At 42.0% G+C, this 14618-nt stretch overlaps 1 protein-coding gene across 3 annotated transcripts in view; it reads left to right on the top strand.

The window, feature by feature from the left end:
• Positions 1-14618, top strand: part of ivd (isovaleryl-CoA dehydrogenase) — a 47856-nt gene extending 33238 nt beyond the window's left edge. The window contains exons 5-13 of one of the 3 annotated variants that reach the window (XM_078563065.1): positions 632-725; positions 2498-2634; positions 3608-3704; positions 4575-4668; positions 6490-6571; positions 7730-7834; positions 10644-10716; positions 12210-12368; positions 12469-14618. In XM_078563065.1, coding sequence (XP_078419191.1) covers positions 632-725; positions 2498-2634; positions 3608-3704; positions 4575-4668; positions 6490-6571; positions 7730-7834; positions 10644-10716; positions 12210-12343 — 816 coding nt within the window. In that variant the 3' untranslated portion in view covers positions 12344-12368; positions 12469-14618. Of the gene's footprint in view, positions 1-631; positions 726-2497; positions 2635-3607; positions 3705-4574; positions 4669-6489; positions 6572-7729; positions 7835-10643; positions 10717-12209 lie in introns of all 3 variants that reach the window. The other 2 variants (XM_078563066.1, XM_078563064.1) reach the window with 2 other exon arrangements.

Raw genomic sequence — 14618 nt, 5'->3', positions numbered from 1 at the left:
CTTTTTTAGTTCAACTGCTTTCCCACATGGTAAGCTCATAGGAGCCATTCAACAACCCCTGCATTTATTTCTGGAATGTTGCTGTTCCCAAGGCAAGAGATGCTGCATTCCAGCATTTTATATATATATATATATATATATTTATATATAATATTTATTTATATATATATATATATATATATAAGCAATATATCATCAGTCTTATTGGACTGGTAAAGCATGCCTAACCAGACACCAGCAATTATTAACAACATCACAGACATAATGCGTGATAGACATTATAACCAAAGTATTTGAACCTGATTGCCACCAAATCCATACATTCTGCATCTGTTCAAAAAAAAGTTAACAAGAGCAGCCAGGTTAACATAAGAGGGAAATAATAAGGTAACAGAATGGAGCTCTTTAGAAACAACAGAGGTAGGGCTTTCAAGACAGTAACAGATTGCAAGTGAAGAGAAATCTTTAAACAATTACCTGTGTAACTGCATTACAACTAGAAGTGAATCCATTGATTGTGTTATATTCTGCAGCTCATTCTTGGAGCAGCTCCAGAGTGTGCTTGTCACTGCACTGCAGTTGGACTGTGAAGTGGGTTTCCTTCTGTTTAATTGGCTTTCTCTCCTTTCAGTTAATTAGTGGCGATCATTTTGGGGCTCTCGCAATGAGTGAACCGAATGCAGGGTCAGATGTTATCTCGATGAAATTGAAGGCAGATAAGAAAGGTTTGTGGAATTAATGACACAATGAGTGACACAACATGACGCTGTGGCTTAGGACTTGGTTCCCTTGGGGATCTACATTTGAATCCATCCCAGACTGATGGGATCAAAATTGTTACTATTTGGCTGAGAGAGTCCCTTGAGAAACAAGTTTGGACACTTTTCACTGATGTCTAAGTGAGCTAAGTTCATGACATAAAACTACCCATATTTTGGCAAGAAATTGATGGGTGTTATGGATTTGAATCTGCTGTAGGTACCTTCTCAGATTCAGTGGTGCCATTACTCCTGTAAGTGACTTGAATGTTTTTATATGGGAGTTGGCTTGCATTATCCTGTATCTACTTGTGCAGTAGGGGGGACCCAGGAGTGTAAGTGAAACTCACTTGTGATCTGATCTGGAATTCTGAGCCCCATGCACTTGTACATCTTCAATCTCTCTGACACTCTTTCGAGTTATCAACAGTCACAGATTGCAACTCTTTTCGAGTACAATCACAGTTCTTGGTTTTCCGGGAGTGGGACATGAACCCACAACCCTCTGATTCAAAGGTGAGGGTGCTATGGACTGAGCCACAGCTGACACCTCTTCAATCTCTCTGAAGGCGGACCAGTTGAACCCTGGACAAGGCAAAACTTGACTTGAGTCATTAAATTGCTTTATTCCAGAAAGTATAGATTAGCAATTGTGATCAGAGGTGCTTAGTTCAATTGATACCACTTATGTTTGCATGGTGATTGCATTGCCCCACATTGGAGAGTTGGCACTTGCAACTAATTGATTTCTTTGCATCTATTCCAAGGGCAGAACTACTTTTCCTTTGCAGCTTTTTGCAGCCCGACTGCCTGTGCGGCCCGACTGCCTGTGCGGCCCGACTGCCTGTGCGGCCCGACTGCCTGTGCGGCCCGACTGCCTGTGCGGCCCGACTGCCTGTGCGGCCCGACTGCCTGTGCGGCCCGACTGCCTGTGCGGCCCGACTGCCTGTGCGGCCCGACTGCCTGTGCGGCCCGACTGCCTGTGCGGCCCGACTGCCTGTGCGGCCCGACTGCCTGTGCGGCCCGACTGCCTGTGCGGCCCGACTGCCTGTGCGGCCCGACTGCCTGTGCGGCCCGACTGCCTGTGCAGCCCTGTCCCAAAAACCAAGATTGCCTTCCTTGGTGCCTGTATTCAGTCTTATTCCTGACTGCAAACAGTTTGATTTCTGGGGAAAGTGACTTCCAATTTGTATACTAACCACTTTACAGCTGACTTTGGATTCACAGATCATTCCTGGGTTATCTCCTGAAACTAACCCCTACAAAATAAATTTTCACCCAAAACACATTTTGAAATAGTTTCTATCTGAATTTTATTTGTGGTAAAATGGCCAATGAACCCTGAAACATGACAATAAATTTAAGAGAGCCAAAAGCTTGGCTGGTGGAGAAAATGTTCCATTTAATGTAGCAGTGGATGACCTTCAGAGTTTGGAGACCAGATCCCTGGTTGGGGCAGTGCAGAGAAAGCCACATTTTAACTGTCCCTTGTAGATGCTGACTACTAAATATGGAAAAATGTTCCATTCACCACAGATTTCTACCCCATTTGCCCAAACAGAAAAGTGAAAATTTGAAGTGCCACTGTTGAGAAGAAAATTATTCCGTAGTTGTTGGCAAAATGGTCAAAGCTGGACCCCAATATGAAAATGAAGCGCTTCAGTGATCTGGTCTGATCAAAGTAATTTCAAAAAGCAGTGTGCTTCACTGACTCAAGACTTGTTTGCGTTTTCTGGAAGGTGATTACTACGTCCTCAATGGCAACAAGTTCTGGATTACCAATGGCCCTGAAGCTGACGTTATCATTGTTTATGGCAAAACGGACATTAATGCCAAGCCAGCTTCCCGTGGCATTACAGCGTTCATTGTAGAGAAGGTAGTATTTTACACTGATTCTCATCAGGACCTTCTAGTATGTTTTTGGGGGCATTTGGGGCGTCAGGCATTTGTTAATATCAGTTACTTTCTCTTTACATTGCAGGAATTATGAGCTTGGGTTCAGGGATGCATCTTCAGCCTGGCCTGCTATATATCTAGCATGAATCTTGACCAGGTGTTGTCCCTGTCAAGTGATCAGGCATCAACTTATGGAGCTCATGCTGTGAGTGGTGATCAGGCTACCCTTGTAGAGCTCATGGCTGGGAGTGGTAATCAGAGGTCCCTGTCTAGAGCTCATGACTGGGAGCGATGATCAAGGGTTTCTGTGTAGAGGCCACAGCTGAGTGCTGATCAGGGTTTCCGTGTGCAGCTCACCAGGGAGCAGTGATCAGGAGGCCCTTTCTCGAGCTCGTGGCTGGGAGTGGTGATAAGGGGTTCCAGTGGAAGTCACGGTTGGGAGTGGTGGGTAGGGGTCTCCATGTGAAGCTCCCGGCAGGGAGCAGTGATCAGGGGTCACCTTGTTAAACTCTCAACTTGGAGCAGTAATCTGGGCCCATGTGGAGCTCACGGCTGAGTGGGGTGGAAAAGATGGTTTTCTAAAAAACATGCACCAGTTACAAGAGGCACTTAGTTATTCAGGGTTATTATTATGTGTGTGCATACAGCCAAACTTTGGTATAGAGTAAGCCATCCCCAACTCAGCTGATCTGTGTGACTTTGAACTTGTTGTAAGCTCAGCAGCAAGAAATAGATTTTTTTCTGCACCCTGCCAAACAGGGCAGATGCACCAAGCTGATTACAGCAGGGCTGATTATAATCATCTACCTGCTTTCTTCATTATATCTTTGTTCTAGTGTGGCTCAGATTATCTATCCATGTAGCCAGAGTTCATAACGTTTGATGTCCTCTTGTGCATTTCCTCTCATAGTTTTTTTTTATATCCCTCTGTACGTATTTTTGTTCATCTTAAGGGTATGCCTGGATTCAGTACGGCTCAAAAACTTGATAAATTGGGAATGAGAGGCTCCAACACATGTGAACTAGTCTTTGAAGACTGCAAAGTGCCAGGTATTAAACTGTTCCATATTTGAATCTGATTATTGTTATTGTCAATTAGAATGCACTGCCTGAAATGGTGGTGGAAGTGGATTCAATACTAACTTCTGAAAAGGGATTGGGTATATAGTTCAAAAGGAAAATATTGCTGTGCTATGGGTAAGATGCAGGGGTGAATGGTATTAATTGGATAGCTCTTACAAAGGTCCTGCGCAGGCATGATGGGTTGAATGGCCTTCTGTACTGAATGGAACTATAATTGTATGAGTTATACAGGTGGGGGTTTTGAGAGCATTGTGAGGATCTACTTCATAAGTGTCCCTCCTGCTTTATATATCTCTGTGATAATGTGACCACGTAACAGGCGGTTGAACCCTGCCCACCACACCTCCCCTCCTCTCCTGTCCATTGCAAAAAGGGTTGACCAAAAATGCAGTTGTCAATTAAATTAAAGTACACAATGCAGCTATGTGCGAGTGAACCCATTTGGTGCTTGCACAGAACATTTTGAATCATACAATGGCAGGCAGTCCAATCTGCAAGTAAATGTTTGTCACGTGCCACCTTCCTGAGCTTTGGTAAGTGCCAGAGCAAATCAACTTGACAGGAGTCCTGTGACCCATGACATCCAGCACACCTATACTGAAGAAAGTGACCAGCTATACGTCTCTTACAATGATTCGATACAGGGATGAAGGTTTCCTAGTAAAGAAAACATTGTAAGGGGATGTAATTTTTGCAGGGGAAGGTGAAGCATGGTCTGTTGCTGTATTGGTGAGTACCTGTCACCGGTATACTTAGCTGCAACACTGACCTGAGCCCACTTTTTATGGATGTGATGATGTTCATATCTACATGATATCTATGATTTAATGGTTTCAGCCAATAATATCTTGGGAGAAGTGAACAAAGGAGTCTATGTGTTGATGAGTGGTCTAGACTTGGAGCGATTGGTGCTGTCTGCTGGTCCTCTAGGGTAAGGAATTATCTTCTGTCCCTTCCTATTGATCATGTGTCTCAATCTCATAACAAACGCTTCACGTTCTGATGTGAAAGATGCTGTTGAAATATAGATAAATACTTTTCAGTTAGTAGTGTCTGAGATCTGAACTTTGTTCGATTGCTTTCTGCTCCAATACCCAGTGGGACTCTGTAAACTTATTTCTGATGGGTTATATTGTCATATAATGTATACCATTTATTTAATTACTCCAAGAATGAGCCAGACTGCACCAATTGTGGAAAACATTGACCACTGCAAGGTGAAAAATAAGGAGCCAAATTTCCCATCTCCCGAGCTGTTATTCCCCAGTCTTCCCTGCTAATCCCTTGAATGTGCAGATTCCAGCTGGGAAAAAGATTCATGGATGCCCACAGCCTCTGGTGCTTCACTCAACTGCCCATACTTCAAGTGTGTAAATAGTGTGAGTCCAGCACCGAGTGCAGCTAGGCAATTTGACTATGGGAGGCATGTCAGCTGAGGCTATTCCTCTTCATGCATGTGGCATCAACCACAGCTCATTGGCAGCATTCTCATCCCTGAGTCAGAGAGTTATAGCTTCAAGTCCCGCTGCAGAGAATTGAGAATGTCTGCTTGGATTATGTGGTTTGGCCTCTGGAATGGGTATTTATTTCTAAACCCACTGACACAGAGGTGAGAATGCCAATACTGGACAAAGTCTTTATTTATATTTTTTTCTTTATTCTTTCATGGGATGTGGGTGTCACTGGCCACATTGTTGTGGATCTGGAGCAGATTTCCTTCCCTTCCCTAATGGTCCGCAAGCAAGCATGACTCAGACTTCCCTGTCGCTTGCCATTTCAACACACCACCCTGCTCTCATGCCCACATATCCGTCCTTGGCCTGCTGCAATGTTCAGTGAAGCTCAACGCAAACCGGAGGAACAGCACCTCATCTTCCGATTAGGCACTTTACAGCCTTCCGGACTGAATATTGAGTTCAGATCATGAACTCTCTCCTCCATTCCCACCCCCTTTCCGATCCCCCTTTTTTCTAATAATTTATATATTTTTTAAATATATATTTTTTTTCCCCACCTATTTCTATTATTATTTTAAAATTTATTTCCATCCATTGTTTTATCTCCACCCTTTAGCCTATGTCGATCCCTTCCCCCTACCCCACCCGCACTAGGGCTATCTGTCACTTGCTCGTCCTGCTTTCTACCCTTAATGTCACCATTAGCACATCCTTTAGCTAATATCGCTACCGTCAACACCCCTTTGTCCTTTTGTCTATGACATCTTTGGCAATCTCTTCTTTGCCTCCACCTATCGCTGGCCCTCTATCCAGCTCCACCTCTCCCACCCTCTTCAAACAGCTTATATTTCACCACATTTCTATTTTTCTTTAGTTCTGATGAAGGGTCATACAGACTCGAAACGTTAACTGTATTCCTCTCCGCAGATGCTGCCAGACCTGCCGAGTTTTTCCAGCTATTTTTGTTTTTGCTCTCATTACTAAATTATTTGGCTTGAAATGCATTCCTACCTCTTTTTAGTGAGGAACCTAAATGAAAGACCATGGTATAGACCTTGAGGATGAGAAGGATAATAAACAAGGTAAATCAAGAATTAGTAGGTAAAGTCAAGTTTGGATTTTAAATGCCAGTAGACTGTCGAAGTGAGGAAAGACTGAGAGATAGGAGTTTGACATTATTGAGCTCTGAGAAAGAATGAGGTTGTTGTAGAGACATCTGGACTCTGCTCCTCTTCAGTTTGACCCAACATCTTCACCTTACTGATAGGTAAAAGTTTCTTCTCGTTAATTTGCAGCATCATGCAGGCTGTCCTGGACAACGCTCTCCCTTACTTGCATGTCCGAGAGGCTTTTGGTCAGAAGATTGGAGAGTTTCAGGTAAGATGGCACAAAGACTCTAAATATAATGTTGAGGTATTTGATTTTTTAAAAAATCTTTCCTTTTATTTATTCACTTTGGGACAAAATTATGCCTGATCAAAAAATGTAGGCAAACAACATCCTTCTGGGCCTCTGTTGCTATGTGAGCAAAGCACTTTGAGCAAACAGCTGCTTTTGAGAGGCCCATAAGTTTAGTGGTGGAATAAATAACTTCCATTCGGGGAATGAGGGAGAAGGTTTGATGTCGAAACCCTGAACAGAAAGTATATACTACAAGTGATAAAGCAATAGGCTACCATTTGAGGGAAAAGATGGTCATGGTGATATAAGATTGGGTTCCTATTCAAGAAGGGATGGTAGAACTAGTGAGCGATTGTTGGGTTTCTATTCAGGGGGAAATTATAGCCCTAGAGAAGGAGGATTGGGTGCCCATTAGGAAGGAGCATAGCGGTTATAGTGATGGTGATTTGGGATAACTAAACCTCTCTGTGTCCCCACCTCTTTTTTAAAAATTGGTCCTTAAAACTTACCTGTGGTCCTGATTTTAGTAATCTATTCTGTTTGTCTCCTCCTTAGGTTTGATGTCAGTCTTTGTCTTCTAACCCTGCTGTGTAGCACCTCAGTATGGCAGAGCATTATATAAATTCAAGTTGATGCTATTTAGGGATGATAACCCTAGATATGGTTAAATGGACTCTAATTTCAGAGGATACAATACCTTAACAGTGGAGCCTTAGGACCTGTATTGGACATGGTAGACCCAGCCATTGCGCGTTGCTTCCCATGTAGAGAGCCGAGGTTTGAATCTGACTCTGATACACATTGGCCCGTCCTTGGCAAGAGTGGAAAGCCTTTTTCCAATGGTGGTTTGTAACAAAACCTCTCTCTGTCTGTCTCTCTCTCTCTCTTTCTCTCTTTTTTTCTCTCTCTCTTTCCCTCTTCCTTTCTGTCCCTCACACTCACTCTCTCTCTCACTCTTCTTCTCCTCCTAAATCTGTGCTACATTTATGTGTTCACAACAATGTTCAAATTTTGTCCTTGTTATCTCCTCATTTTACCCATTGCAGATTTGGGTTGTACTGAGATGGGCTAACTGGAGTGACATCTTGATGTATTTACTTTTGCTCTGTGTCTCTCTCCTCCACTCTTCTACAGCTTTTGCAAGGCAAGATGGCTGACATGTATACCCGTCTGAGCGCGTGCAGACAGTACGTATACAACGTGGCAAGAGCCTGTGATGAGGGCCACATGAGCTCAAAGGTGAGGGTAAAGAGAGTTGCAGAGCTCATTCTCATGGACTGCTGTATAAGCAACCTCATTGTTAACGAATGCTTGGTAGATAATCACTCTAAATGGTTTGTATAAATCCTTGACCACAGTCATGGACTTGAGTCTACAGTTGCCACCTGTGTGATCTGAGCTTTAATTCTGCCCAGATTCCTCAGTCTGCTGGTTGTAGGGATCCTACTGGAAATGAGTTTAAGCAGTCTCAATCCAGTCCCTAGGGGTATTCCACAGCACTGATTCCAATTAAATTGGAAATCTCACTCGCAGGGTGGCTAATGTGGGAAACAGATAAATTATCATACTTCTATCATGGTGGAAACTGTCTGTGCTTGAAGCTGAGATACGTTATTGGGGCAGTATTGAGGGAGGTTTCTGGATCTAACTATGCTGTATCACATTAGGTGATGCTTAAATCTTGACACGGTGTCTATAGTGTACTGACGCCTCACCTTGATAGCCAGAAATTCACACGAGCATCTTTATTTGCTCTGTGTTCAGTGACGGTCCAATAGTTTCCTGGAGTGGGAAACCCTTCTAATGAATGTCTGCTCTTTGCTTTAAAAGTTAGGGAGTCATAATTCATGGTGGAGCAATAAACCTACATCAAAAGATATACTGCCCATAATTTAAACCCGGCCTCACTGAGGATGTGAGGGTGGTGTGGTAAGTGGAAATATCACACTGGTGCAGTAGGGTTTAAGGTACATTTGGGATCATTCTAGGAAGAGCAGAGACTAAAATATTCCACAAAGGTACATGGAGAAACTTGAAGGAAAACATTTTAACAGAACACTTGCTTATCATTATGAAATCTGCTCAAGGGCTGCTTAGGCAGAAACCTGGCAGCAGGTGGCTTACTTGTGCTGTCATAAGAACATAAGGAGTAGGAACAGGAGTAGACCACACGGCCCATTGAGCCTGCTCTGCCATTCAGTGTAATCATGGCTGATCTTGGGCTTCAACTCCATTTTCCCACCAGCTCCCCATATCCATTAATTCCCTGAGAGACCAAAAATTTGTCTCCCCCAACTTTAAATGCATTCAACAATGGAGTATCCATGACCCTCTGGAGTAGAGAATTCCAAACATTCACAACCCTTTGAATGAAGTAATTTCTCCTCATCTCAGTCCTAAATGATCAATCCCTTGTGCAAAAGTATTCCAAGCTCTGAAGAAAGAGGTTAGGAGAATTTCTTTTCATACTCTTAGCAACAATATTAAATTGGATAACAATATTAAATTTACAGCCTTCCGGACTGAATATTGAGTTCAACAACTTTAGATCATGAACTCTCTCCTCCATCCCCACCCCCTTTCCGATACCCCTTTTTTCCAATAATTTATATATATTTTTCTTTTCCCACCTATTTCCATTATTTTTAAATGTATTTCCATCCATTGTTTTATCTCTACCTTTTAGCCTATTTCGATCCCTTCCCCTCACCCCACCCCCACTAGGGCTATCTGTACCTTGCTCATCCTGCTTTCAACCCTTAATGTCACCTATTAGCACATTTCTTAGCTAATATCACCACCGTCAACAACTCTTTGTCCTTTTGTCTATGACATCTTTTGGCAATCTCCACCTATCACTGGCCCTCTATCCAGCTCTATCTGCCCCCCACCCCCCCCCCCCCCACCCCCCCTTTAAACCAGCTTATATTTCACCTCTCTTCTATTTTTCCTTAGTTCTGTTGAAGAGTCATTTGGACTCAAAACGTTAACTGTGTTCCTCTCCGCAGATGCTGTCAGGCCTGCTGAGTTTTTCCGGCTATTTTTATTTTTGTTTATTTTTTGGATTTCCAGCATCTGCAGTTTTTTGTTTTTATATTATTATAATATTACATTGGTGACTGCTTGGCACTGTTTCCCCTACCAGAGGAGATAGTATATCCCTATTTGCTTTCTCAAAACTCTTCTTCATTTTAAAAACCTCTATGAATTTTTCTTTCTTTTAAGTAATTAATAGACTGAAAGGGGGTTGCTGATCTTTTGTGAAGCCATATCCCTAAGTCCTAAATCATCTATCTGGAATAATAGTGCCCTTGCCTCCTCATCTTTTCTGATCAGATTTTTTCTGCTTTAATTGCCTCTCATTTCATTTTTCTGTCTTGCTGGGTTGTGCTTTCGGTCCTTATTTTTCACCATTTTCCAGAAAAGGTAAAAATATATTTATGGGTAAAGTGTAGTTGTAAGTATTGTGTATAAATAATTATGAGCGATGATCAAGATTATCTACTTACCTGTTCCTCCTTCCCCAGTGTTTGATACATAGTAAAAGGGTTTAAGCCACACCTACCCTTATCATTGTCCTCCCAGGTGGACATAAAAGATTCCATAGTGTTATTCAAAGCAGAGAAGGTCTCCACAGTGTCTTGAACAATATTTATCCCTCAAGCAACACCACTAAAACATATGATCTCATCATTATCACATTTCTGTTTTTGGGAGCTTGCTGTGCACAAATTGGCTGTTCCATTTCCTACATTACAACAGTGAGTGCACTTCAATAGTACATCTTTAGGTATAAAGTGCCTCGGAACATCCTGAGGCCATGAAAAGTGCTGCTCTGTATAAATATAAATTCGGACTTTCTTTACATTAGGAATGCATAGGACCAGGAAGGGACATTGAGATCCATCAGGCCAGTCCCATGATATATTGAGTGCATGGGGTATTGATCAAGATTGCATACTTTGAATCCTGGTTACCTAACTGCAACTGACTACCCAGACTGACTATCCAGGTTTAGGACCTCATTTACCCCTCCTTCCTTTTCCAGGATTGCGCAGGTGTGATTCTTTATTCCGCAGAGGCAGCTACCAAAGTCGCCCTGGATGGAATTCAGTGTCTGGGTGAGTGTTCTCTTCTTTAAGTCATAAATCTAGGTGAAAGGCTGAGACCAAATCAATGAGGCCACCCCAACAATTGGAAAGGGAAAGCAAATAGTAATTGGCTAACATCTTTGTTTTTCACAGCCCTGACCCCTGATAGGAGGAAGGGAAGGTTGAGCACAGCAGGGTCCCCGCACTCCAGAGGGTTTGGAGCAAGGAGACAATTGAAGTGTGTCCTCATTTTCAAATGCTGTATGGAAGAGTGCCTGGGTTGGAGTTTTTGAAGCTGTCAAAGGAAAATATTTGATAGGGTAGATAGGGAGAAAGCATTTCCTCCTGTGGGGGGAGGAATCCATAGCAAGGGGGTACAAATTAAAATTAGAGTGAGACCAACAGGGATGATATCAGGAAGGGTAGTGGAAACCTGGAATTCCTACCCCCAAAAAGTGATTGAGATTCGGCTAATTAAATATTTCAAAGTTGAGATTGATAGATTATTATTAGTTAAGCCTATTAAAGAATATTGATCCAAGCTGGGTAAATGGAGTTTAAATACAGATCAGTCGTGATCTAACTGAATGGTGGAACAGGGATCAGGGGGTGAATGGCCCCATGTTCCTATGAAGCTGGTGAAGAAGAAAAAGGCAAATACTCAGGAGCACTTGCCAGATTCAAATAGAGAGTGCAATATTTTTAATGAAGAATCTTCATAGGCTGGATATGAAATATGGATCACCTTCAATTGACCAATGTTCCTGTCCCAGAGGAGATCTAAATGCGTCCCTTGAAATGAAGTAAAATTCATGTCTTGGGTGGATTGGACATCGCAAAGTGTAAAGGTGGGGGGTAAAAAAAGTGTTTGTCACAGAATGTTTCCTTCCTGCTTTTCTTTTTGAGTGACTGAACAATTGGCCACCAAGTTACAGCATGAAACTTAATGTCAAATTCATCCGGAGAGCATTAATTTCAGTATTGATTATGGATCAATGAGCAAACCTACTTTTGAGTCCCCCGCAATGGGGTTCTTCTGCATGGAATTCTTAATATTAATCTCACTTTCCATTTAAATGTGTACAGTTTGCTTGGTCCAAGCATAGAATTCTCAGGGATGCAAGCTCTCCCCATTCCCTCCCATTGCACAGAATTCAAATGAACCAACTGCACTTCTACTGATTCAAGTTATTTTAATTTCCAGATTTCCTTTTTTTAGCTGAATTCAAATTTTCAAACTGGCATGGCAGGATTTAAACTAATGTTCTGTAGATAATTAGTCCAGCCCTCTGAATTACCATAAACCCCTACAAGTAAGTATTATAATAGGTCCTTCACACTACAGAGTTCAAGAATTGTTTTTTAGTTCTGTGCTTTGTAACTTGTCTAATACTTGGGAAATGGAATTCAGCAAGAAAAGGCATGGTCCTCTCAGAACTTAGGTACACATGATATGGTCTTTGCTAATCGACTATACTGTGGTGAATCTGCTCATGCTTATTCTAAAGTGTTTGTGATTGCAGGCGGAAACGGCTACATCAATGACTACCCAATGGGCCGCTTTCTGCGGGATGCTAAGCTTTATGAAATAGGGGCCGGAACCAGTGAAGTCAGGAGACTCATCATTGGTAGAGCATTTAATGCCATTTACAAATAGCCCAGCCTCCCAGTGATCCCCGAAGGTGAGGCCTAGTACATGTCTCCTAATTTCACATGGCACTGATTGCATTGTGGCAATATCTCATTTAACTTTTTAAGGTCTGTTCTTACTGTATTTTGAAGTGCCTTGGATTCCATCAGGACATCTGTCATTCGTAAAAATATCAGCTGGAAGGCTAGGATCGTGGCAAAATCATGAATGTTGACTTTCATTGAACACGAAATACTCAGTTAAACAAGAAGGAGAGCTTGCTGCAGGTGGCAGAGCGACACGATACAATGCAGTTCAGAAATTGGCTCTGCATCATCACTCTGGTTTGTTAGTTAATGCATTGTGTGGGGTTTTATTAACTTGCAGAGAAGAAATGGGATGCAAATGCAACAAAATTATCCCTCCATGGTACTTCATATTTAAATGGCAGGATTGTGCACTGCTGCTGTACAGTTGCACATAATCTACATGTACCTCTTCCTCCATTGTTGGATAACGTTATACTGTTTAAGTGTTCAATTGTCATTGTTGCGAAAACTATAATGGAAGTGTCAGCAGATGGTTGACTTTCTAAAGCAGCGACAAAGTTGCAAGCTGTCCTAATCAGTCATCCTCTTAATTAAAATAATAAATACAAGCATATCTCCCCTGGCATTGCTGAAGATATATTAGAGAATATGCTGTCAGGAGACACTTTGTACTGCACACTGCTTCATTCTGCTAGGGTGGAGCTTTGTATACAATGAACCATCGTCCCTTTGAGGTCAGGAGGTCTTTGGACAACCTGAGATCACTGAGAGTTTGATCACTTTTCAGTTAGGGAAGCTGAAATGGGAAGTGCTTGTAAATTTCTGGCTCAGGGAAAGAAAACCGCATAACATTTCAAAGTGCAATATCGCACTTATGACTGGTTCTGAAAAATAGGTAAGCTTGCCAAAAAGCATGTATGTGCAGAGCAATGCAACAGGAATGTAAAGGGGGTGAACTGAGAGGAAAGAACAGAGGAGTTTAAACTCTACAATCTGGAAGGGGGTGTGATTTCAGTGAGTTATAAAGTATATGGTATGGATAAGGTGCATTCAGAATATCACTTCCAGGTAAGTCAGCAAGTAGAACAAGGAAGCCATGTATAAATGAGTGAAAAGTCCATTGACAAGAGGGATGGGCTAAATGTTCTTCTCGTTCTGGTCTTCTGTGTGATAGTTGGCAGAAATCCAGTTACAATTTCAGAAACTTCTCCTGAATTGTCAAATACTGGAATCTGCGCAATTATACACTGACTCATTTGAACTGGTGAATCCATTCCTTGTGATACACGTGTCTGAGTATACATGAAGGGTCTGGTGTAGGGTTGTCTACTCTCGTTAGATGTGGTTCTGGAGGTTGCCCAAGGTCGCCTGACATCTGCCCTCATGGGGCTGTGCCTTCCCAGACTAACCTTAGTCTGCTATGAATGGTCAACAGTCATATAAATTTGATCAAATTAGATCAAATATTCTTGACGATGGATTGTAAAATTTCTCCATTCGTTTATTCTTTTGTCTATTGTTCATTCATTCTCGGGGTTAATGAACCATTTTAGAGACTTTAGCTGTTCCAGCCCCATGATGGAATTATATCAGAAGAAAGCTGAAGAATGATAAAAGGGCGATGTCTTCACATGGTGATGGTATCTGGCAAACTGTACATTTAGGTCACAAAAGTGCCACAAATGCCATAACGCATATCAACAGTAAGCTTTTTTGTCTTTTTCATCAACAAATACATATATTCAACAACAAACGTATAGTGATTTTAACATGGTAAAATGCCCCAAGGTGCTTGCAGGAGTGTTATCAAAACAAAATTTAGTAATGAGCCACATAAGAGAATATGAGGGCAAATGACCAAAGGTTTGGTCAACAAAGTAGGGTTTTAAGGAATGTTTTAAAGGAGGAAAGAGAAGCAGAGAGCTTGGGAGGTCAAGGTGGTGGAGGGGGGGTGGGAGCTGGGTGTAATTCCAGAGGTTTTGCTCGACAGTAAGTGACAAATGCATATTCATCATTTAAATTACTGCAGGATACCTATTTAAATTTTGTCTGTGCAATTGTGATAGCTGCAGACTTTGGATACAACCTTGTTGATTGTAGCTGCATTAGCTCCGAATAACCGCACCAATGCAGCCTCCTATCAGGGAATCATACTTTTAATCAATTAATGCTCTGTGGAATATGTATGACTGGGCTTTAGATGTGATTGTAAAGCCGATTCAATGTATTTTAATAAAATCTATGTGGAACAC

Source organism: Cetorhinus maximus, chromosome 18 (assembly GCF_964194155.1).
Source record: "Cetorhinus maximus chromosome 18, sCetMax3.hap1.1, whole genome shotgun sequence".
Classification (NCBI taxonomy): Eukaryota; Metazoa; Chordata; class Chondrichthyes; order Lamniformes; family Cetorhinidae; genus Cetorhinus; species Cetorhinus maximus.
Note: the sequence above shows the minus strand (reverse complement) of the source record. Positions and strands in the feature narration are given on the sequence as shown.